Below are 26,567 nucleotides of genomic sequence, written 5' to 3' on the forward strand. Positions count from 1 at the left end.
CAAGTTAAACAATTTAAAGGCAATGCTACTAAATACTATTTGAGTGTATGTAAACTTCTGACCCACTGGGAATGTGATGAAAGAAATAAAAGATTAAATAAATCATTCTCTCAACTATTATTCTTTATTTTTCAAATAAAGTGGTGACCTAAGACAGGGAATTTTTACTAGGATTAAATGTCAGGAATTGTGAAAATCTGAGTTTAAATGTAGTTGGCTAAGGTGTATGTTAACTTCCGACTTCAACTGTATATAACATAAACCTACTGTTGACACATAGGCTATGGAGTAATGGAATGTTTTGCTTTGTGTGTAGGTTTTGTGGGTTTTGAAACTTCTGTACGAGTCATAACCAGCCATAAAATAACTACCGTGGTAGGTTTTGTGGGTTTTCACACTCTTATGTAGGTGTCATAACCAGCCATAAAATAACTACCATGGTAGGTTTTGTGGGTTTTCACACTCTTATGTAGGTGTCATAACCAGCCATAAAATTACTACCGTGGTAGGTTTTGTGGGTTTTCACACTCTTATGTAGGTGTCATAACCAGCCATAAAATTACTACCGTGGTAGGTTTTGTGGGTTTTCACACTCTTATGTAGGTGTCATAACCAGCCATAAAATTACTACCGTGGTAGGTTTTGTGGGTTTTCACACTCTTATGTAGGTGTCATAACCAGCCATAAAATAATGCAATGTCACAACAGGTTTAAACATGTGTCATGACAGTGTTATGATCATATTATGACAGGTTATGTCAAACGTTATGACATGGTTATGACTCTGTAATGAGGCTGGGTGTCACGTAAAGTGTTACCATACAACATAACACAACATGAGTGAGGCAAAAACTGTGCAAGCAGCACACACTGGTGACGGTGGTCAATAGGGACTAGAAAGGTTGAAGCAATATAAATAATTATTCATATTTCAGCATTTAAGTCAATGTTTTTACCGTTGAATGAAGTGCTTCCAACCTTTTCTATTATGACACCATGCATTTTTCCAACCCTTGTACTTACCGTAAGAGTAGGGGTGTTAACCCCGGTGTCCTGGCTAAATTACCAATCTGACCCTCATGCCATCATGGCCACCTAATGATCCCCAGCTTTCAATTTGCTCATCCATCCCCCTTCACTCCCCTGTAACTATTCCCCAGGTCGTTGCTATGAATGAGAATGTGTTCTCAGGCAACTTACCTGGGAAAAAAAATAAGAACGTACAGGGAATACTTTGCTTTAAATGTATGACACACAGTGAGCTCCAAAAGTATTGGGACAACAAATATTTTGTTATTTTGGCTTTGTACTCTAGTACTTGTTGGTTGTGAAATGATACTATGACTATAAGGTTAAAGTGCAGACTGTCAGCTTTAATTTGAGGGTATATACATCCATATCGGGTGAACCGTTTAGAAGTTACAGCACTTTCTGTACATAGTCCCTTCATTTTAGGGGACTAAAAGTAGTGAAAAGTTAAGTATTTGGTCCCATTTTCATCGCACGCAATGACTACATCAAGCTTGTGACTCTACACATTTGTTGGACGAATTGGCTGTTTGTTTGGTTGTTTCAGATTATTTTGTGTCTAATAGAAATGAATATACCTAACTGAAAGCGCGAACCATCGCATTTAACAATGAAAAAAGGTGACTGGGAATATTGGTGAATACAAACAGTGTTGAAGTCCTGGACTTCCTGACGGGCCGCCCCCAGGTGGTGAAGGTAGGAAACAACACCTCCACTTCGCTGATCCTCAACACTGGGGCCCCACAAGGATGTGTGCTCAGCCCACTCCTATACTCGTCGTTTACCCATGACTGCGTGGCCATGCACGCCTCCAACTCAATCATCAACTTTACAGACGACACAACAGCCTGATTACCAACAATGACGAGAGCCTACAAAAAGGAGGTGAGGGCCCTGGGAGTGTGGTGCCAGGAAAATAACCTCTCCCTCAACGTCAATAAAACAAAGGAGATGAACGTTGACTTCAGGAAACAGCAGAGGGAGCACCCCCTCATCCACATTGACGGGGCCGCAGTGGAGAAGGTGGAAAGCTTCAAGTTCCTCTGCGTACACATCACTGACAAACTGAAATGGTTCACTCACACAGACAGTGTGGTGAAGAAGGCGCAACGGAGCCTCTTCAACCTCAGAAGGCTGAAGAAATTTGACTTGACACCTAAAACCCTCACAAACAGGTGCATCAAAGCTGGGACCGAGAGACATCTATCTCAAGGCCATCAGACTGTTAAATAGCCATCACTAGCACATTAGAGGCTGCTGCCCTATATACATAGATTTGAAATCACTGGCCACTTTAATAATGGAACATTAGTCACTTTAACAGTGTTTACATATTTTGCATTACTTATCTCATATGTATATACTGTATTGTATACTATTCTACTGTATCTTAGTCTATGCTGCTCTGACACTGCTTGCCCAAATATTTATATATTCTTAATTCCATTCCTTTACTTTAGATTTGTGTGTATTGTTGTGAATTCTTTAGATATTACTTGTTAGCTATTACTGAAGTGTTGGAGCTAGAAACACAAGCATGTTCACTACAGCCGCAATAACATCTGCTAAAAACGTGTATGTGACAAATTAAATTTGATTTGATAAATAAATAATGTAGTCATTTTGGAGTCACTTTTATTGTAAATAAGAATAGAATGTTTCTCAACACTTCTACATTAATGTGCACACTACCATGATCACTCATTATTATTCATGAATTTGTAGAGTCACAAGCTTGATGTAGTCAGTGTGTGCTATGAATATGGGACCAAATACCTAACTTTTTCTACTTTAATACGCACAAGTGAATTAGTCCAAATACTTTTGGTCCCCTAAAATGGGGGGACTATGTACAAAAAGTGCTGTGATTTCATTTCACCTGATATGGATGAAAATACCCTCAAATTAAAGCTGACAGTCTGCATTTTAACATTTTAGTCATTGTATAATTTCAATTCCAAAGTGCTGGAGTACAGAGCCAAAACAACAAAAAATGTGCCACTTTCCCAATACTTTTGTAGCTCACTGTATAAATGTATGTATTCTTGTATGCGTAAATTATATTTGATGGGCAATACATGACTTACAGATCATACCAAATTATAGGTTTTATAGTGAGAAGAAATCTGAAAATCATGTGTTCAGCTGTAAATTTCAATAATATTATTTTGTGTATATGTTATGAGATGTGATGGAGTTTTAATATTTGGTTTGCATAAGGGCTTTATGATCTGAGAAAATATATGTATTTCATCTGATAGTTTATTGAATTGCAGTTGATCTCTCAGACTAGTCCACTGTGATGTGACCAAATCAGCTGGATTTTCACGTAGAATGTTACTCTGATAAAATGGAGGCCATTGAAATCTATGCTCATAAAAAAGTGTGAAAGGTAGATATATTTCTGATGAGTAAACCCAGGGTTACCAGGGGTAAATTGTGACAGAATGCAGTGGGAATGAATTTCCTGTTTCTATTGGAAATTACCATAATGGAATAACAACCAATTTAACCTATGTGAATTTCAATCCATCTATTCACTGCATATAAGCATATAAGCTGTACATAACATTTAACCCAGAGTAGGCCACTCAAAACTATGAGTCTCACTGTACTGTTGTATGGGCATCATACTGTATGCAGATCTGGGAATGGGAGCTACATTAGTATCCATTCTTTTCTAAAGTAAGATCTGTCTTGTTGACAATGTGGGTTTGGTAATAGGAGAGATAATACTTCCACATACAGATGATACAGTTCCCCTTTAGGACTGTGATGTCTGACTAGGGATATATTCTGCTTAGTTGTAAATCCAAGGCTGGCTCTTACTGCAGTGCTTGTAGTAACAAAGCTGTCACCAGCTGAAGACTGAATCAACAGCCTAGTTTGGTACACAAAAAGACAACTAGACCAATGCATAAATCGTTATATGAATATACCTACTTCACTCAAAAGTATACAGTGCAGTATTAAATGTACAAGATACTATGACCAAACATAATTATCTGATATAAGTGTGATATGTGTACGCTATTATGTGCTGAATAAGACCAAACTACTTATTTGTGTCTGTACATGCTGTATATGGAAATGTTCTTTGTTGAGGACTGTTTAAGTTTTCGTTAACATTGACTTTTCAGATGAAGATGAAATATTATGGAACAATTTCAAGAGGTTTAAATGTCTCTCTCAAAAGAGACCTTCTTAAGTGTTATTTGTATAACTTGATAAAACTTTTTTTTTAAACACTGGTGTGTTTCATGTTTATAGCTCTATTCATTTGTCACAGCTGACAAAAGAAAGAGGGAGGGAAGAAAATAAAGCATTGCTCCTAAGACTCCTTGCTCACAAAAGCCACGAGGAGTCTATTGTTTTTTCCCCCTCAATTCTGTGTTCCCTGACATATGTGTGTGTAGAGTAATGTCACAGAACAATGAGCCAGATGTTTGACCGAAATCTGAAGCATCCGGTTGGTATTTCCACTCACCACCAAATATGGTGATGAGAGGAAGTCCAGTGGCCGGCAGTTGGAGAAGATTGATTTTTTTTTACGAGCAGAGTGGAATAAGTTTTTTAGACTTTACCCTTTGTCAGTTTCAAAAAAATTGCGTTGTTTTGGAGTGCAAGGGCGAATTGAGTTACTGCACACGTGCACTTCACATACTAGGCGTTCCCTAAAGGAAATATGCAAATACATGCTAGAATGCACCAATAGGATCTCGCTAGCTTGTGCTTGGCTCTACCCACCTCCTTGCTAGTTCTGACCACTATGATTAATTTGCTTGCATTGGAAAGAGGCTTTGGACTATCTTGGGTATAACAAATCGTTGGTAAAGTTGGTAAAGTGTGACAGGAAATGAGAAAATCTGAAACTAGAAAACCAACATCCCCACCATGTGGACATTCTGGGCATTATTCATCAAAAGCACTTACCAGTGTCACTCAATACGTATCTTACACACCAGTGGTTCCCAAACTTTTTTCTAGTCCCATACCCCTTCAAACATTCAACCTCCAGCTGCGTACCCCCTCTAGCACCAGGGTCACCACACTCACAAATGTTGTTTTTTTGCCATCATTGTAAGCCTGCCACACACACACTATACAATACATTTATTAAACATAAGAATGAGTGCGAGTTGTCGTCACAACCCGGCTTGTGGGAAGTGACAAAGAGCTCTTATAGGACCCGGGCAGAAATAATGATATAATAATAATCAAGCATTTTGTTCTTTATTTAACCATCTTACATATAAAACCTTATTTGTTCATCGAAAATGGTGAATAACTCACCACAGGTTAATGAAAAAGGTGTGCTTGAAAGGATGCACATAACTCTGCAATGTGGGTTGTATTAGAGTCTGTCTTAAATAATTTTCCACACACAGTCTGTGTTTGTATTTAGTTTTCATGCTAGTGGGGCCGAGAATCCACTCTCACATAGGTACGTGGTTGCAAAGGGCATCAGTGTCTTAACAGCACGATTTGCCAAGGCAGTATACTCTGAGCGCAGCCCAATCCAGAAATCTATAAATGGCTTCTGATTAAATTCAATTTTCACAGAACCGCTTGTTGCAATTTTGACGAGGCTCTCTTGTTCAGATATCGGTAAGTGGACTGGAGGCAGGGCATGAAAGGGATAATGAATCCAGCTGTTTGTGTCATCTGTTTCAGGAAAGTACCTGCGTAATTGCACACCCATCTCACTCAGGTGCTTCGCTACATCACATTTGACATTGTCCGTAAGCTTGAGTTCATTTGCGCACAAAAAATCATACAATGATGGAAAGACCTGTCTGTTGTCCTTGTTAATACAGACAGAGAAGAGCTCCAACTTCTTAATCATAGCCTCAACTTTGTCCCACACATTGAATATAGTTGCTGAGAGTCTCTGTAATCCTAGATTCAGATCACTCAGGCGGGAAAAAACATTACCCAAATAGGCCAGTCGTGTGAGAAACTCGTCGTTATACCAACATAATCCGTTTTGTCACCAAAGCCCCATATACCACCCACCACTGCGACCTGTATGCTCTCGTCGGCTGGCCCTCGTTACATATTCGTCGCCAGTCCCACTGGCTCCAGGTCATCTATAAGTCTTTGCTAGGTAAAGCTCCACCTTATCTCAGCTCACTGGTCACCATAACAACACCCACCCGTAGCACGCGCACCAGCAGGTATATTTCACTGGTCTTCCCCAAAGCCAACACCTCTTTGGCCACCTTTCCTTTCAGTTCTCTGCTGCCAATGACTGGAACGAATTGCAAAAAAAAAGTTAAAAAATAAATAAAATAAAAATCGCTGAAGTTGGAGTCATATCTCCCTCACTAACTTTAAGCATCAGCTATCTGAGCAGCTTACCGATCGCTGCAGCTGTAAATAGCCCATCCAACTACCTACCTCATCCCCATATTGTTTTTATTTACTTTTTTGGGGCTCTTTTGCACACCAGTACAACATCATCATCTGCACATCTATAACTCCAGTGTTAATTAGCTAAATTGTAATTACTCAGCTAATATGGCCTATTTATTGCCTTACTCCATTTGCACACACTGTATATAGATTTTTCTATTGTGTTATTGACTGTACTTTTGTTTATCCCACGTGTAACTCGGTGTTGTTTTTGTCACACTGCTTTATATTGGCACGGTTGCAGTTGTAAATGACAACTTGTTCTCAACTGGCCTAGCTGGTTAAATAAATAAATAAATCACATTTTTCTTTGGCGTACCCCAGTTTGGGAATACCTGTTACACACCATCATATAATGTAGTATGGTCTCCCACTAATCACTGGCTGAAGAGATATTTCTGGGTGAATAAGTATTTGTTTAGGAAACTACCTGTACAAAAATAACCATAGTCAGAGGCTGGTAGCATACTGCACTTTGGTGTGTATTTCACCGTGGAACATCCTCCATCTGCCTTAAGAGTGTTAACAAAAAAAGACACATAGACAACCATACTTAGAGAAAAGTTGTCTTTATCAAGCAGAGGCAAGAGTTTCGTTAAATATAAACAGGATCTTTACATCACAATAGTGGACAGAGTAAGGATGGACATTTTGGGGGTATCACAACTTTGACTTAATACCAAATGTGAATTACCGAATATATTAAATCTTGATAATACAATAATAATGATATGTATGCTCATAATGACATTAGGTAATAAATTAAAGTATGTAACTTACAAAGACAGTCTTGTGTATATAATATTACAATAAATAAACAGATCAAAACAAACAAATAATGCCATCAAAATCACAGACACTTGATATCAGGAAAAAAGTGAATGGCGGTTGGCATAACTCTCGATATGGAGAGTGATTTCCTATGCTGGAACAACATTAGGCTGCACACTGATTGCAAGAAAACAGTACAGAGACTCAACAACATTCCAATCTTTGAAAATGCCTAGATATGGTGCATTCCTGCTATTTTGAAAGGTATAAGTATACCAATTCTGGAAAGATGCATTTGTTCAGTGTATTACTGTAAAATCCTACATACAGACATGCTCAAATTTGTTGGTGCCCTTACAGCTCATTGAAATAATGCTTCATTCCTCATGAAAAGTGAGTAAATTAAAAGCGGTATACTTGCATGCCGTTGGTACGTCATAGAATAAAGCAAAGAAGCTGTGAAAAGAGATGAATTATTGCTTATTCTACAAAGATATTCTGAAATGGCCTGGACACATGTTGGTACCCCTTAGAAAATAGAATAAATAATTTCATTATAGTGATATTTCAAAGTAATTTGTTTCTTTAATTAGTATCTCCAATCTTGTAAGCAGTCATTCAGCCTATTTAAATGGAGAAAAGTAGTCACTGTGCTGTTTGGTATCATTGTGGTCACCACACTGAACATGGACCAGAGTAAAGTAGTCACTGTGCTGTTTGGTATCATTGTGGTCACCACACTGAACATGGACCAGAGTAAAGTAGTCACTGTGCTGTTTGGTATCATTGTGGTCACCACACTGAACATGGACCAGAGTAAAGTAGTCACTGTGCTGTTTGGTATCATTGTGGTCACCACACTGAACATGGACCAGAGTAAAGTAGTCACTGTGCTGTTTGGTATCATTGTGGTCACCACACTGAACATGGACCAGAGTAAAGCAAAGGAGAGATTTGTCTGATGAGACCAGAAAGAAAATAATAGACAAGCATGGTAAAGGTAAAGGCTACAAGACCATATCCAAGCAGATTGATGTTCCTGTGACAACAGTCGCACATTTTATTAAGTTTAAGGTCCATGGATCTGTAGCCAATCTCACTGGGCGCGTCCAGAAGAGGACAATCGACCCCAGATTGAACAGAAGGAGAGTGCGAATGGTAGAAAAAGAACCAAGGATAACTGCCAAGGAGATACAAGCTGAACTCCAAGGTGACGGTACGTCAGTTTCTGATCGCACCATCCGTCGCTTTTTGAGAGAAAATGGGCTCCATGGAAGTAGACCCAGGAGGACTCCACTTTTGAAAGAAAAACACAAAAAATGCCAGACTGGAATTTTCTAAAATGCATAATGACAAGCCACAATCCTGAGAGAATGTCCTCCAAAACTGGAGCTTTTTGCCAAGTCACATCAGCTCTATGTTCACAGACGAAAACATGAAGCTTTCAAAGAAAATAACAACATATCTACAGTGAAACATGGAGGAGGCTTGGTTATGTTTTGGGACTGCTTTGCTGCGCCTGGCACAGGGTGCCTTGAATCTGTGCAGGGCACAATGAAATCAAGACTATCAAGGCATTCTGGAGCGAAACATACTGCCCAGTGTCAGAAAGCTCTGTCTCAGTCGCAGGTCATAGGTCCTCCAACAGGATAATGACCCAAAACACACAGCTAAACGCACCTAAGAATGGATAAGAACAAAACATTGGACTATTCTGAAGTGATCTTCTATGAGTCCTGATCGGAATCCTATCGAACAACTATGGAAAGAGCTGAGACTTACAGTCTGGAGAAGGCACCCATCAAACCTGAGACAGCTGGAGCAGTTGGCTCAGGAAGAATGGGCCAAACTACCTGTTAACAGGTGCAGAAGTCTCATTGAGAGCTACAGAAAACATTTGATTGCAGTGATTGCCTCTAAAGGTTGTGCAACAAAATATTAGGTTAAGGGTCCCATCATTTTTCATTTGTTTTATTATTTAAAATATTATGTTTAATAAAAAATCTAAAGCAAAGTCTGATTTCTATTAAATATGGAATAAGCAACAGTGGATGCCAATTACTTTTGTCAGTTAAGTTATTTCAGAGAAAATAGTTCATTCTTCGTTTTTTTGTGGAGGGGTACCAACAAATTTGAGCACGTCTGTACAGGTCACACGAGGTCATAGCTTGATGATCTTGAGTGTGTGTGTGTGCTTGTGTGTAACAATGTTTTCAAGGGATAAACCTTGACACCAGACAGTTGGAAGTTGATACGAAGATAAGTGAATACGCAAGTTCACAATATCAAGACAAGAGCAAAGTCAGAATTTGTATAGTTTTTATCACGTCTCCAGCTAAAATCTCAAACGTGGTTTGTTTCTCTTTTCATCTTCTCTATCCCTTCTCTCTACCTCTCTGGAGTGTCAATGCAGTCATGTCATGGTAATTAAAAAAGAACAATGAAAACACTAAAATAGCTTACTTAATTACTTATAACAGGAAGGTAAAAGGACACCCTACCCACCCCTGTGCAGGAAAGAGCTGCAGCTCTGGCTCTAGATAGAAACCTTGCAGCTCCCTAGTTTTACATTCAGCTGATCATGGGCTCCTATGGAGAGTAGAAGAAATATCCATCTTATCATACACTTACCCTAAGTTTATAGTGGAAAAGGGGTAAGTTAGGTAGGATCATGTTAAGTCTGGGGAGTGTCAGGCTGGGCTGGGGTAAAAGGTCAGATGCAGCTGTTTTTATCTCAATATCAAATCATTTCTGGGGAACAATTAAGTACCTTAGTGTGATTATTTTAAATGAGTCAAAAATAACTAAGAGAATTTCTTAGCAAAGAGAATTTCTCAATAAATAATTTTGCTAGGACTGTCTGGGAGTGGTCTGAGTGGGGAGGGGAAAACTGAAGATGTGCTGATATTGGCAGAGTTTTGGAACTCTTTCTTATTGGTCTATTAACTAATTTACCACGTGGTGATGTCAACATGAAAGGCCAAAATGCCATCCCACCAAAATACGCTGAAATTTCCAGCGGTCTTTTCAAACAGCTCCTACACTAAAAGAGCATTATAATTTTCACAATTTCACTGTATTATTGACACCTCATAGTGTGGAAATATATATATATAAAAAAAAACAGGAAAATCACTTTTTTGACTGCACTGGGCCTTTAAGGTATTAAAGAGGTCAGGTTGGGTTAGGTTGCTGCCTGGCCCACTGACTGACTACTGTACATCAGTAAGGGACTTACAAAGGTCCAGAGCTGCAGATCTCCCCCCCACCCCCACACAGACTGACTGATCGTTTAATATATTACTCTGTGCACCTTTGTTATCGGTCTATCTCTGGCCATAATGTCCATTGAAGGTGTTGCCCCCCTGAGGTGCAATATTGATGGAGTCCAGAAGTGGGCGTAGCGCCTGGCCGAAAGGTCTGCGGGTGACAGAGTGGAACACAGCACAAATTAGAATCCACACAGTGAGTTATGTTTTGAACAAGCTTTCCTTATTTATATCATACATTCCAACAAACTCAATTGAACTTGAAACATACAGTAAGTGCAGTGAGTGTGAGGTGACCTGGGAAGTTATGTGGCATAGAGCAGTAGAGTAGAGTCACTTACATTAGTAGCACACATGGGGACATGTTTTAATAGCCTACGGTCCGGGGAGAAAATGTGCCTTTTATAAACCAATTTCATGCAATTCTACATCATTTTACATGACTGGAGACTTTTTATTTTTATTTTTATACCACACAAATGATCAACATGTCAGGCTACTTTGACACTGACAAACTGAGATCAATAAAAACGACCTTGACTTGAATCCATCAACAGCCTAGGCCTAGGTGTGTGGAGACACATTATGTAGGCTACAATATGAAGAAATTATAATCCTAAAAATGATTTCCAGTTTCACTGACTCACCCAATGATGAGCAGCTCACTCACTGGTGATGGCAGATGCGCTCGTGCCAAAAGCCCCTCTCTCTCTTTTTGTAAAACAATATTTGGAAGTTGATCTAATATTTTGGTAGCTTTATAGCATAGAGTCTTCACTCTTCAGCAGGAGTAATTTGTTTTCCAACCTGTGTTTTCCCTCGATTGTATTTGAAATATTGCAAAAGGCCAGTTTTATCTGCATGCTGTTTTTTCACCAACAGATTTGCCTTGCGTTCCCAACTGTAGGCTATTCCTGGTTATTGGGCTACAATCCACAGCTACGCTATTTTGAAAAAAAAGAAGAAGCTATTGATCCTCTGTGGCTAAATTATAGGGCTTCTCGTGGTGTAGTAGGCTATTCTGAATTGTTTATTTTACTTCTGAACAGAGAAGTAATCCTATAATTTTGGCCTATGTATTTCAATTTATCAGGGGTGGCTACAGTTCCTTCAGAACCCTTTGTGTGGCTGGGATTCTATAAAGGCAATAAATTATGAAGTGCAAGGCTGGAGAGATGAGAGTTGCAAGCTCATATGTGTATCAGAGCAGAGAGGGAGAGAGATCCTAGAAAGTGAATCTCATTCTAGTTATGTGAGAGATACTGGCGTGCTTCACATACAGCCATGGCCAAACGTTGATCTCAGTGTTGCGCAAACTATAAGCCTGGGTCACCCCAACCCAAATCAACTCTTAGAATATTAGGCCCGGGCTGAAAATCTACTTTTTCACGTAACGTTTTTTTTGTGCTGGCAGGATAATTAACGAAGAGGCAACTGGAATGAACTCTGATCACTTTTATTATAATTTTTACATTGCAAAAAGTGAAAATTATTTTTCAATGCCACAAGAGGTACCGGAACAAAATGGAGAGGTGTCGGATCCTGTTCCAGCAGGATCCGGCTCAAATTAAGCACTGATTAAGTGTAAAATTTGGCACATGCAGTGCATTCAGAAAGTATTCAGACCCCTTGACTTTTTCCACATTTTGTTATGTTACAGCCTTATTCTAAAATGGATTCCATTTTTATTTTTTAATCTCATCAATCTACATACAATACCCCATAATGACAAAGTGAAAACAGGTTTTTAGAATTTGGGGTAAATTCATTTAAAAAAAAAACTGAAATACCTTCTTTACATAGGTATTCAGACTCTTTGCTATAAGACTCGAAATTGAGCTCGTGTATCCTGTTTCCATTGATCATCATTGAGATGTTTCTACAACTTGGGAGTCCACCTGTGGTAAATGTGATTGATTGGACATGATCTAGAAAGGCACACGCCTGTCTATATAAAGGTCCCACAGTTGACAATGCATGTCAGAGCAAAAACCAAGCAATGAGGTGGAAGGAATTGTCCGTAGAGCTCAGAGACAGAATTGTGTTGAGGCACAGATCTGGGGAAGGGTGGCAAAAGATTTCTGCAGCATTGAAGGTCCCCGAGAACACAGTGACCTCCATCATTCTTAAATGGAAGAAGTTTGGAACAACCAAGACTCTTCCAAGGGCTAGCCGCCCGGCCAAACTGAGCAATCGAGAGAGAAGGGCCTTGGTCAGGGAGGTGACCAAGAACCCGATGGTCACTTTGACAGAGCTCCAGAGTTCCTCTGTGGAGAGGGGAGAATCTTCCAGAGGGACAACCATCTCTGCAGCACTACACTAATCAGGCCTTTATGGTAGTGGCCAAACGGAAGACACTCCTCAGTAAAAAGGCACATGACAGCCCTCTTGGAGTTTGCCAGAAGGCACCTAAAGAACTCTCAGACAATGAGAATTAAAATTCTCTGGTCTGATGAAACCAAGATTGAACTCTTTAGGCTGAATGCCAAGCGTCACGTCTGGAAGAAACCTGGCACCATCCCTACGGTGAAGCATGGTGGTGTTAGCATGAACAGAGCTAAGTACAGAGATCCTTGATTAAAACCTGCTCCAGAGCACTAAGGACCCCAGACTGGGGCGAAGTGTGACCTTCCAACAGGACAACAACCCTAAGCACACAGCCAAGACAACGCAGGAGTGGCATCAGGAAAAGTCTCTGAATGTCCTTGAGTGGCCCAGCCAGAGCCCGGACTTGAACCCGATCGAACATATCTGGAGAAACCTGAAAATATCTGTGCAACGACGCTCCCCATCCAACCTGACAGAGCTTGAGACAATCTGCAGAGAAGAATGGGAGAAACTCCCCAAATACAGGAGTGCCACGCTTGTAGTGTCATACAGAATAAGACTGGAGGCTGTTATCGCTGCCAAAGGTGCTTCAACAAAGTACTAAGTAATGTGTAAATGTGTTGATTGTTTATACATTTGCAAAAATATCTAAAAACCTGTTTTTACTTTGTCATTATGGGGTATTGTGTGTAGATTGATGAGGTGAAAAAATGATTTAATCTTTCCTAGAATAAGGCTGTAACATAACAAAATGTGGAAAAAGTAAAAGGGTCAACACCAGGGCTGTCCAACCCTGTTCCTGGAGAGCAACCGTCCTGTAGCTACAGTTGAAGTCGGAAGTTTTCATACACTTAGGTTGGAGTCATTAAAACCACTTTTTTCAACCACTCCACAAATTTCTTGTTGACGAACTACAGTTTTGGCAAGTCGGTTAGGACTTCTACTTTGTGCACGACAAGTAATTTTTCCAACAATTGTTAACGGACAGATTATTTCACTTATAATTAATTCACTGTATCACAATTCCAGTGGGTCAGAAGTTTACATACACTAAGATGACTGTGCCTTTAAACAGCTTGGAAAATTCCAGAAAATGATGTCATGGCTTTAGAAGCTTCTGAAAAAACCATGTCAATTAGCCTGAGTCAATTGGAGGTGCACCTGTGGATGTATTTCAAGGCCTACCTTCACACTCAGTGCCTCTTTGCTTGACATCATGGGAAAATCAAAAGAAATCAGCCAAGACCTCAGAAAAAAATTGCAGACCTCCACATGTCTGGTTCATCCTTGGGAGCAATTTCCAAATGCCTGAAGGTACCACGTTCGTCTGTACAAACAATAGTATGCAAGTATAAACACCATGGGACCACGCAGCCATCATACCGCTCAGGAAGGAGACGCGTTCTGTCTCCTAGAGATGAATGTACTTTGGTGCGAAAAGTGCAAATCAATCCCAGAACCACAGCAAAGGACCTTGTGAAGATGCTGGAGGAAACAGGTACAAAAGTTTCTATATCCACAGTAAAACGAGTCCTATATCGAAATAACCTGAATGGCCGCTCAGCAAGAAAGAAGCCACTGCTCCAAAACCGCCATAAAAAAGCCAGACTATGGTTTGCAACTGCACATGGAGACAAAAATAGTACTTTTTGGAGAAATGTCCTCTGGTCTGATGAAACAAAAATAGAACTGTTTGGCCATAATGACCGTCGTTATGTTTGGAGGAAAAAGGGGGAGCCTTGCAAGCCGAAGAACACCATCCCAACCGTGAAGCACACCATCCCAACCGTGAAGCACGGGGGTGGCAGCATCATGTTGTGAGGGTGCTTTGCTGCAGGAGGGACTGGTGCACTTCACAAAATAGATTGCATCATGAGGTGAGAAAATTATGTGGATATATTGAGGCAACATCTCAAGTCATCAGTTAAAGCTTGGTCACAAATGGGTCTTCCAAATGGACAATGACCCCAAGCATACTTCCAAAGTTGTGGCCAAATGGCTTAAGGATAACAAAGTCAAGGTATTGGAGTGGCCATCACAAAGCCCTGACCTCAATCCCATAGAAAATTTGTGGGCAGAACTGAAAAAGCATGTGCGAGCAAGGAGGCCTACAAACCTGTCTGAGTTACACCAGCTCTGTCAGGAGGAATGGGCCAAAATTCACCCAACTTATTGTGGGAAGCTTGTGGAAGGCTACCCGAAACGTTTGACCCAAGTTAAACAAATAATAATTGAGTGTATGTAAACTTCTGACGCACGGGGAATGTGATGAAAGAAATAAAATAACTATTATTCTGACATATCACATTCTTAAAATAAAGTGGTGATCCTAACTGATCTAAGACAGGGAATTTTTACTAGGATTAAATGTCAGGAATGTGGAAAACTGAGTTTAAATGTATTTGGCTAATGTGTATGTAAACTTCCGACTTCAACTGTATTAGTGTTTTTCCAGGAACGGGGTTGGAGAGCCCTGGTGTTGACTCAATATGTGAATGGAGACTTGTCATCCTTATGTATTCTTTATTCAGACAGCATTGAACGTAGATATAGGGGGACAGGTAGAGGAGATATAGGGGGACAGGTTGAGGAGATATAGGGGGACAGGTAGAGGAGATATAGGGGGACAGGTAGAGGCGATATAGGTGGACAGGTTGAGGAGATATAGGGGTACAGGTTGAGGAGATATAGGGGTACAGGTTGAGGAGATATAGGGGTACAGGTAGAGGATATATAGGGGGACAGGTAGAGGATATATAGGGGGACAGGTAGAGGATATATAGGGGGACAGGTAGAGGAGAACCCGCACAAAGGTGTCAGGGCTGGAATTCATACCAATGTCGCTCATGGACAATATGTGCTCGGAAGACTGCAGCACTGTCGTTGTGCCACGCTCCCACACTACACTCATTATGTTTGACAATAGGTTCTTGTTTCTAGAGAGACGAGGGAGGGAAGAGAGGGGTAACTCACGTGGACAGCACTTCAGCCGGCAGGTCTGTGATGTGGGCAGGGATCTTGCTGCCGGTGAGGAACTGGGCCACTTCGTTACTGAACGTGTTACAGTTCCACTCAAACAGATGGTACTGGTTCCCCCTACAGTGTGTGAGAGAGAGGGGGGTGAGTGGGGAGAAAGGCAGTGAATGAGAGAAAGAAGCAAAGATAGGGACAGAGTAAATATAGAGTGGATACAGCAAGAGAGCTAAAAAGATCTCGTCAGTATCCAACTGCACATCTCCATCTATACATACCTACAGTACATACACACAGTGCATTCAGAAAGTATTCAGACCCCTTGACTTTTTCCACATCGTTACATTACAGCCTTGTTCAAAAATGGATTAAATTGTTTGTTGTTTTCTCTCAATCTACACGCAATACCCCATAATGACAAAGCAAAAACAGGTGAATTTATTTTGCAAATGTATTAAAAATATACAAATAAAATATCACATTTATCTAGTATTCAGACCCTTTACTCAGTACTTTGTTGAAGCCCCTTTTCGGCAGCTATTACAGCCTCGAGTCTTCTTGGGTATGACGCTACAAGCTTGGCACACCTGTATTTGGGAAGTTTCTCCCATTCTTCTCTGCAGATCCTCTCAAGTGTTTCTGCACAGCTATTTTCAGCTTTCTCCAGATATGTTAGATCGGACTCAAGTCCGAGCTCTGGCTGGGCCACTCAAGGACATTCAGAAACTTTTCCAGAAGTCACTCCTGCGTTGTCTTAGCTGTGTGCTTAGGGTCGTTGTCCTGTTGGAAGATGAACCTTCGCCCCAGTCTGATGTCCTGAGCACTCTGGAGCAGGTTTTCATCAAGAATCTCTCTGTACTTTGTGCCATTCATCTTTGCCTAGATCCTGACTAGTCTCCCAGTCCCTTCCACTGAAAAACATCCACACAGCATGATGCTAACACCACCATGCTTCACCGTAGGGATGGTGCCAGGTTTCCTCCAGACGTGACACTTGGCATTCAAGCCAAAGTGTTCAATCTTGGTTTTATTTGACCAGATAATCGTGTTTCTCATGGTCTGAGTCCTTTAGGTGACTTTTGGAAAACACGTGTCATGTGCCTTTTACTGAGGAGTTGCTTCCGTCTGGCCACTCCACCATAAAGGCCTGATTGGTGGAGTGCTGCAGAGATAGTTGTGCTTCTGGAAGGTTCTCCCATCTTTACACAGGAACTCTAGAGCTCTGTCAGAGTGGCCAGCGAGTTCTTGGTCACCTCCATGACCAAGGCCCTTCTCCCCCAATTGCTCAGTTTGGCCGGGCGGCCAGCTCTAGGAAGATTCTTGGTGGTTCCAAAATTCTTCCATTTAAGAATGATGGAGGTCACTGTGTTCTTGGGGACCTTCAACACTGCAGACATTTTTTGGTACACTTCCCCAGATCTGTGCCTCGACACAATCCTGCCTCGCACCTCTACGGACAATTCCTTCGACCTCATGGCTTGGTTTTTGAGCTGACATGCACTGTCAACTGTGGGACCTTATATAGACAGGTGTGTGCCTTTCCAAATAATTTCCAATCAATCAAATTTACCACAGGTGGACTTCAATCAAGTTGTAGAAACATCTCAAGGATGATCAATGGAAACAGGATGCATCTGAGCTCAACTGCGAGTCTCATAGCGAAGGGTCTGAATACTTATTCAGAGGGGTTGGGGTAAATGCGGAAGACATTTCAGTTGAATACATTCAGTTGGACAACTGTAAATAAGGTATTTCAGTTTTTATTTTTAATAAATGAGCAAATATTTATTTAAACCTGTTTTCGCTTTGTCATCATGGGGTATTGTGTGTAGTTTGCTGAGAGAAAAAAAGAAGGGTTTAATCCATTAGAATAAGGCTGTAACGTAACAAAATGTGGAAAAAGTCAAGGGGTCTGAATACTTTCCAAATGTACTGTACATACATACACACACATATCCCAGTGGAGTTAAGATACACCAGGTGCCTCAGCCTCACCTGTACGTGGACTCTCCCAGTGAAGACAGGTACTCCATAAAGATTTCCTCAGTCACTTCTGTGATGCCCAGGTCTATTATGGAGTTGGGTTCTCCCAGGGACGTCCCACCCTGAAACACTCAACAAACACAAACAGCTTAGTCATGTCCCCTGCTTGCTCAGATGTCCTCCAATGGCCCTGTATTTGCAGCTTTTACTTAGCCCCAGGATTTGTTCAAGGATCACAACATCTATGTTTGGTGCAACTCTAACTTAGACTTCTGTGGACAACTCAGGTCTAGTTTATTGTAGGAAGGAATAGAATAAAACGTTGTCTTACAGGTGGGCAGTTTGCGATGCCCTCTCCCCCATAGAAGAACTCCTCTCCATGGACAACAATAGCAGTGTGCCTGAGAGGAATATGTTACTGTTTCGTTTCACATAAAGAGGGATTCTCAATTTACAGACTTAAAAACACTGGGGAAAAAATATCCCTATCATGACATTCATGTAGAGAATGCTCAAAATATTTTACAACATCCAGTTATGAAATGATAGGTGAACATAAACTTGACCTTTGTCCTCACAAAAAATAAGAACTTAAATCAAAGAATAGATAATTTACTCACCATATTCCATCAAGCTGTTTCCCTGTGAATAGAAGAAAATAGTTTGTATGTACATTTTGTGAATGAGAGCTAGAAGTAGGTTATTATAATATATATATAATATATATATATAAATAATAAGTTCAGCCCATGGGCCTAAATTGCATCCTCAGTCTCTCCTCATCCCTGCTACAAATAGTCACTTGTATCGAAGTGCCGTGTTTTTAGAGAGTCCCAGCTCTCGCATCACCAAAGATATTTGCTCCTTGTTCCGTGTGGCATCAATTTCCGCGGATAATACAACTTCTATTCCAACCAAAGCTTGTATATACAAGGAATAAAAATATAAATGCAACATGTAAAGTGTTGGTACCATGTTTCATGAGCTGAAATAAAAAGGTCATACACATTTACCATACTCACAAAAAGCTTATGTTTCTCAAATTTGGTGCACAAATTTGTTTTACATCCATGTTAGTGAGCATTTCTCCTTTGCCAAGATAATCCATCCGCCTGACAGGTGTGGCATATCAAGAAACTGATTAAACTGCATAATCATTACACAGGTGCACCTTGTGCTGGGGACAATAAAAGGCCACTCTAAAATGTGCAGTTGTCCCACAACACAATGCCACAGATGTCTAAAGTTGAGGGAACGTGCAATTGGCATGATGACTGTAGGTATGTCCACCAGAGCTGTTTCCAGAGCATTACATTTAAATTCCTCTACTATAAGCCGCCTCCAAAGACGTTTTAGAAAATTTGGCAGTACGTCCAACTGGCCTCAGAACCGCAGACCATGTGTAACCACGCAAGCCCAGGACCTCATGGTAGTTGTGGGGTTATGGTATGCTACAACAAACAATTGTATTTTATCGATGACAATTTGAATGCACAGAGATACCGTGACAAGATGCTGAGGCCCATTGTCGTGCCATTAATCCACTGCCATCACCTCATGTTTCAGCATGATAATGTACGGCCTCGTGTCGCAAGGATCTGTACACAATTCCTGGAAGCTGAAAATGTACCAGTTCTTCCATGGCCTGCATTCTCACCAGAAGTCACCCACTGAGCATGTATAGGATGCTCTGGATAGACGTGTACGACAGCGTGTTCCAGTTCCCGCAAATATCCAGCAACTTCACACAGCCATTGAATAGGAGTGGGAGGACATTCCACAGGCCACAATCAACAGCCGGATCAACTCTATGCAAAGGAGATCTGTCACGCTGCATGAGATAAATAGTGGTCACACTAGATACTTAATGGTTTTCTGATCCACGTCCCTACTTTTCTGGGGATGACTTGGCCCGCAGAGCGAAGGAAAAGCAGCCAACAAGTGCTCAGCATATGTGGGAACTCCTTCAAGACTGTTGGAAAAGCATTCCAGGTGAAGCTGGTTTTGAGAATGCAAAGAGTGTGCAAAGCTGTCATCAAGGCAAAGGGTGGCTACTTTGAAGAATCTTAAATATAAATATATTTAGATTTGAACACTTTTTTACTTATAAGAAATCCCGCTATGCCCTCAGACGAACCATCAAACAGGCAAAGCATCAATACAGGACTGAGATTGAATCCTACTACACTGCTTCTGACGCTCGTCGGATGTGGCAGGGCTCACAAACTATTACGGACTACAAAGGTAAACCCAGCCGCGAGCTGCCCAATGACGTGAACATACCAGACAAACGAAATGCCTTTCATGCTCGTATTGAGGCAAGCAACACTGAAGCATGCATGAGAGCACCAGGTGTTCCGCTCTCTGTAGTCGATGTGAGTATGACCTTGAAACAGGTCAACATTCACAAGACCGCAGGGCCAGACGGATTATCAGGACGTGTACTCAGACCATGCATGGAACAATTGGCAAGTGTCTTCACTGACATTTTCAACCTTTCCCAGACCAAATCTGTAATAACTACATGTTTCAAGCAGACCACCATAATCCCGGTACCCAAGAAAGCAAAGGTAACCTGCCTAAATGACCACCAAGTGCTTTGAAAGGCTGGTCATGGCTCACAACACCATCATCCCGGAAACCCGAGACCCACTCGAATTCACGTACAACCCCAACAGATCCACAGATGGCGCAATCTCAATCGCACTCCACACTGCCCTTTCCCACCAGGACAAAGGAACCCCTATGTGATAATGCTGTTCATTGACTACAGAATAGCGTTCAACACCATAGTGCCCACAAAGCTCATCACTAAGCTATGGACCCTGGGACTAAACACCACTCTCTGCAACTGGAACTAGCATTTTCCCAACACACCAAGACAGTTGTGAAGAGGGCACAACAAAACCTTTTCCGCCTCAGGAAAAGGGGTCCCCAGATCCTCTTTCCTGCCATCCAGGACCTATATACTAGGCATGTCAGAAGAAGGCCCAAACAAATTGTCCAAGACACTAGTCACCCAAGTCATAGACTGTTCTCTCTGCTACCGCATGGCAAGCGGTATCAGATCGCCAAGTCTAAGCCTCCTTAACAGCCTTAACCCCCAAGCCATGAGACTGCTGAACAATGAATCAAATGGCCACCTGGACTATTTACATTGACCCCCCCCCCCCCTTTGTTTTTACACTGCTGCTACTCGCTGTTTATTATCTATGCATAATTACTTTTCCCCTACATACATGTACTAATTATCTCGACTAACCTGTACTCCCACACATTGACTCCGTACCAGTGCCCCCTGTATACAGCCTCGTTATTATGTTTTACTTTGGCTTATTTAGTCAATATTTTTTTCATGCTATCCCCAGAAGTGCCCCGAACTGCATTGTTGGTTAAGGCCTTGTAAGTAAGCATTTCACATTAAGGTTGTATTCGGCGAATGTGACCCAAAATAATTAGTTGTGATTTGACAGAATTTAGAACATGAGCCATTTTTACAGTATTCTCCCTGCACACGAAGTCAGAACTGTATGATAAATAAAGTGGCCAAATAAGCAGACAATGAAAGCTCTTACATTATTCGATGATGACATTTCTCAAAAACAGTCTATTAGCTAAATTACCGTTCAAAACTGACTTTCCCTAGTCAGAGCTCATTTTTTCAGAGTTCCCAGATGTCTTGAACTCACTGAAGTCTGAGATTTCCCAGTTCCAATTGTTTTGAATGTGTCAGAAGTCATGCTGGATTGACAGCATGGCCAATGTTGAATATTAATCCTTTTAAGCTTGGAAAAGAGACCCTTAAACCCAGACTTGTACCACACAACCACTCCATTGAATAGCAGGCTAGTGATTGCTTTGCAATACTTGCAGTTAAGCACTGATTCCTTCCAAACCACTCATTGCTGAATTTGTGATTTTCAACTTGTTGTGTAATGTTTATGTCCAATGGCCGATGAACATCGATATGTTTTATCTATAATTTCTCTTCAAATGACAAGGATTGAAAAGTATTTGCCAGTAGATAGCCGACTTGATTCATGATGACGACTGCTAGCTTGCTAGCTAAGATTTTGAAAGTATGACATTGACATGATCAGTCCAATTAAAAGGTAGGGTACATATAACGTGATTTGACAAAATTTTATCTGTCGCCAATGACCAAGCCTTCTTGGATGGGCACTTCTAACGTAACTCTATGGCAACACCCAAGGGGCTTGAATTTTCAATCTCTCCCTGTAGATTTTGCGGTGACGTAGTGCCCCCATGAGTGACAGAACACTGATCCAATCACGGTGCAACTAGATAACATTACCAACCCCTACGCTCCGTATATTCCACTGACTCCCCCACCACCACAGAAAGCACTGAGCTAGGCTGAGCTGCCTTACTCTAGAAAGCTAAAAGGAGAACATGTTTGTATGCGGCTTTATTAACTCAATTATATTTGATTTATTTTTACATTGTTTGCAAACTGATATGCGACACAAAATAACATGCAAAACAGGCAATTTTTTATATATATATCTAAACTCAGTAAAAAAAATAAACATCCCTTTTCAGGATCCTTTCTTTCAAAGATATTTAGTAAAAATCCAAATAACTTCACAGATCTTCATTGTAAAGGGTTTAAACACTGTTTCCCATGCATGTTCAAGGAACCATAAACAATTAATGAACATGCACCTGTGGAACGGTCATTAAGACACTTACTGCTTACAGACGGTAGGAAATTAAGGTCACAGTTATGAAAACGTAGGACACTAAAAAAGAGGCCTTTCTACTGACTCTGAAAAACACCAAAAGAAAGATGCCCAGGGTCCCTGCTCATCTACGTGAATGTGCCTTATGCATGCTGCAAGGAGGCATGAGGACTGCAAACGGGGCGAGGGCAATAAATTGCAATGTCCATACTGTGAGACGCCTAAGATAGCGCTAGAGGGAGACAGGGCGGCCAGCTGATCGTCATCGCAGTGGCAGACCACGTGTAACAATACCTGCACAGGATCGGTACATCCGAACATCACACCTGCGGGACAGGTACAGGATGGCAACAACAACTGCCCAAGTTACACCAGGAATTCACAATCCCTCCATCAGTGCTCAGATTGTCCGCAATAGGCTGAGAGAAGCTGGACTTAGGGTTTGTAGGCCTGTTGTAAGGCAGGTCCTCACCAGACATCACCGGCAACAACGTCACCTATGGGCACAAACCCACCGTCGCTGGACCAGACAGGACTGGCAAAAAAGGCTCATCCTGACATGACCCTCCAGCATGACAATGCCACCAGCCATACTGCTTGTTCTGTGCGTGATTTCCTGCAAGACAGGAATGTCAGTGTTTTGCCATGGCCAGCGAAGAGCCCGGATCTCAATCCCATTGAGCACGTCTGGGGCCTGTTGGATCGGAGGGTGAGGGCTAGGGCCAGTCCCCCCAGAAATGTTCAGGAACTTGCAGGTGCCTTGGTAGAAGAGTGGGGTAACATCTCACAGCAAAAACTGGCAAATCTGGTGCAGTCTACGAGGAGGAGATGCACTGCAGTACTTAATGCAGCTTGTGGCCACACCAGATACTGACTGTTACTTTTGATTTTGACTACCCCCCCCCCCCCCCCCCCTTTGTTCAGGGACACATTTATGTTAGTCACACGTCTGTGGAACTTGTTCAGTTTATGTCTCAGTTGTTGAATCTAGTTGTGTTCATAGAAATATTTACACATGTTAAGTTTGCTGAAAATAAACGCAGTTGACAGTGAGAGGACGTTTCTTTTTTTTGCTGAGTTTATATAGTTTTTTAGGGTTCTGTCCCACCTGCCATGAATTACAGGTCGCCATTGGTCCCTTAATAAGGTCTTTGTGTTATTGTACCCCCTAGCCCAAAATCCTTGGTATATTCTTTATTTACAAACTGGGTGGTTTGAGCCATGAATGCTGATTGGCTGACAGCCGTGGTATATCAGAACGTATACCACGGGTATGACAAAACATACATTTTTACTTCTCTAATTACATTGGTAACTAGTTTATAATAGAAATAAGGTACCTCGGGGGTCTGTGATATATTGGCCATATACCACACCCCCTCATGCCTTATTGCTTAAGCGTACTTGTGTTCCCCGTGTACATTTGTATTGATGTATTATTGTTAATAAAAAAGAAACATTTACAAAATAGTACAACCAAAGATAACTAGCTTGCATCTTACCTAGCATGAGGGGGCTCAGCTGGCGAGCCATTCCGTTAGACAGGTCGTAAACGTACAGTTTAACAGGATACAAGGTGTAATTTTGATCCATAATTCAGCTCGATGTTAAATCAGGTTTTTTAGTGTTGTTTTGTCTCCAATGTTTACGAGCTGGCTACAGTAACGTTAGCTCGTTCTGGTTCCGCTTGGCCTAAAATGGCAAAACACAAATCGTCCCGAAATGGCGTATGTTGGGCAAAATAAAAAGGCAGCTGAATTACGACTATCTAATAATTTAGGCAAATTCACGACCATAGTAAGACATCACCTAACAGCTAGCAAGCTAATCAGCTGTTTCTGTGTCCCTGTCGTTTACCACCACTATGGTGCCGCCGGTAGAGGGCGGCTTGAGAACGTTCATAACAATGGCATGACGCGACCGAGTGACGGAGGTGCAACCATAGAAATGGCATGAGAGGAATATTGACTTTGTTCTTGATATTTTCGACAACAGGGGTAATATTCTCACATATGAACAATTTATAACATTGAACGAGTTTCCAATACCTTTCAGAGAGTTTATTTCTGTGATCAAAGCCGTAACTGTAACAGCATAACTTAGACCGTCCCCTCGCGCGAAACAGGGACCCTCTGCACACATCAACAACAGCCACCCATGAAGCATTTACCCATCGCTCCACAAAAGCCGAGGAGCAAGGGGAACCACTACTTCAAGGTCTCAGAGCACGTGACGTCACCGATTGAAACGCTATTTAGCGCGCTTCACCGCTAACTAGCTAGCCGTTTCACAACCGTTACATAACTACACTTATGAAAAGTCATCTTAATTTTGGGAATGATTACAAAGTTTATCCAGAACTCAGATTGGAAGGCGTGGGTTTACTTGAGAAATCTTGACAAATTCTTCATTCACAAAACCAACTTACACCGAGAGGAAAGTCTGGAAAAATGCATGGTTAAGGCCTTACAAATACTGTATACCAAACAAAGTTAAGGAAGTGCACTTCAACATTTTACATAAGATATATCCATGTAATCCATGTAAGATTTCCAAATTTGTGGCTATTGATGATATCTGCGTTTTCTGTGAAAAAGGTGAGAATCTGTCTCACTTGTTCTTTGAATGTAAATTTGTGTCAGGATTTTGGGAAAACCTTGTAAAGTACTTATTTACCATTATGAACACTGCTTATAATTTTAACATAAAATATATAATATGTTACTATTGCAATGATATTTTTTTTATTCTTGTTGCCAAATACTTTATACAGAAACAAAAATTCCATAATTCTATTCCAAAATTAGAACATTTTCTGATTGAATTTAATTATCTTATTAAAACACTAACTCTAGTGAATAACAACAAGAATAACATCTTCATGAATCATTATAATAAGATATTTTCAGAGTGAATATAATTGCACTTAAATTGTTTCTTTTTTGCATTTTATTTATATTTGTTGTATGTTTGAGCATTGTTAATACCTGTGTTTGGTTTGCTAGACATGTTTGATGTAGCAATGTAAGTTGATTTTTGTATTATGAATCAAATAAATTTATAATAAAAAATAAATAAAAAATAAATAAAATGCCATAGAAATATACTGAATAAAACAGTGGTCCCCACTCAAGTCAATGATGGCAGAACGGGTGGACAAGCGGCGATTACGAGCGTACCCATAAACAGCAAAGCAAGAAGTAAATGCAAGACGTGTACCCATCAATCTGTGCTGTGATTTGTTGACTCAACTGACATATTGTAATAAAATATATATATATATACAGTGGGGCAAAAAAGTATTTAGTCAGCCACCAATTGTGCAAGTTCTCCCACTTAAAAAGATGAGAGAGGCCTGTAATTTGCATCATAGGTACACTTCAACTATGACAGACAAAATGAGAAAAAAAGATCCAGAAAATCACATTGTAGGATTTTTTATGAATTTGGTGTAATAGTAAATAGTAAATAAGTATTTTGCAAGGTTTTCCCAAAATTCTAACAGCTGACATTACACAAAGTACATTCCATTGCATGAGTCACATCAGGTAGCATCATTTGAATGAACATTCTACATTACCATGGAAATTATTGTATCACAATACCAGGAGCCATTGCGAGTTTACACATGAGTTTACCAGTCAAATTGCCAGGGTTAGAGGTTCCAAGCCTGTTCAGTTCATTATATTTCTATGGCCTATACATATTTCTACATACAGTTTAGAAACCAGACAATTAATGGATATAGTGGGACTGGGACCTACTGTACATTATCAGCTGATAAAATATTATTAAATGAGTCACACAAGCAAAAATCGATAAAATTTTGAAATCTTGTGTTTATTCAAGTGAGCTTTTACAATTGATATGACAATTATTTAGACAGTATGCAGTATGTTTCATAAATGCGCAATCAATGCGTCTCCACTTCAATCACACAGTAGGTGGCGCTATGCAATTTTAGTTTTACATGAACACACCAAAATATTTTTCAACAGAAAAAGTACTGCACGTTCAGCTCTCTGCAGGTGGCGCTCGGCGGTCGTCGTCGCCGGTCAACTAGCTGCCACCGATCCTTTGTTCCGTGTTAGATTGG

The 26,567-nt window shown here is 40.8% G+C and overlaps 1 protein-coding gene across 2 annotated transcripts; it reads right to left on the reverse strand.

Moving 5' to 3' along the window:
* Positions 1-6,996: 6,996 nt before the first annotated feature.
* On the reverse strand, positions 6,997-24,653 carry LOC109869892 (desumoylating isopeptidase 1-like). 2 transcript variants are annotated; one of them, XM_020460174.2, is made up of 6 exons: positions 24,520-24,653; positions 18,389-18,410; positions 18,100-18,169; positions 17,781-17,890; positions 15,786-15,908; positions 6,997-10,635 (listed from the first exon to the last, which is right to left on the reverse strand). In XM_020460174.2, the coding sequence occupies exons 1-6, from the start codon at positions 24,635-24,637 to the stop codon at positions 10,542-10,544; spliced, it is 537 nt and encodes a 178-aa protein (XP_020315763.2). In that variant the 5' UTR covers positions 24,638-24,653; the 3' UTR covers positions 6,997-10,541. The 2 variants fall into 2 exon arrangements, with proteins under 2 accessions (XP_020315763.2, XP_020315764.1); XM_020460175.2 differs by lacking the exon at positions 24,520-24,653 and adding an exon at positions 23,974-24,381.
* Positions 24,654-26,567: the final 1,914 nt, after the last annotated feature.

This window comes from Oncorhynchus kisutch, linkage group LG25 (assembly GCF_002021735.2).
Source record: "Oncorhynchus kisutch isolate 150728-3 linkage group LG25, Okis_V2, whole genome shotgun sequence".
In the NCBI taxonomy this organism is placed as follows: Eukaryota; Metazoa; Chordata; class Actinopteri; order Salmoniformes; family Salmonidae; genus Oncorhynchus; species Oncorhynchus kisutch.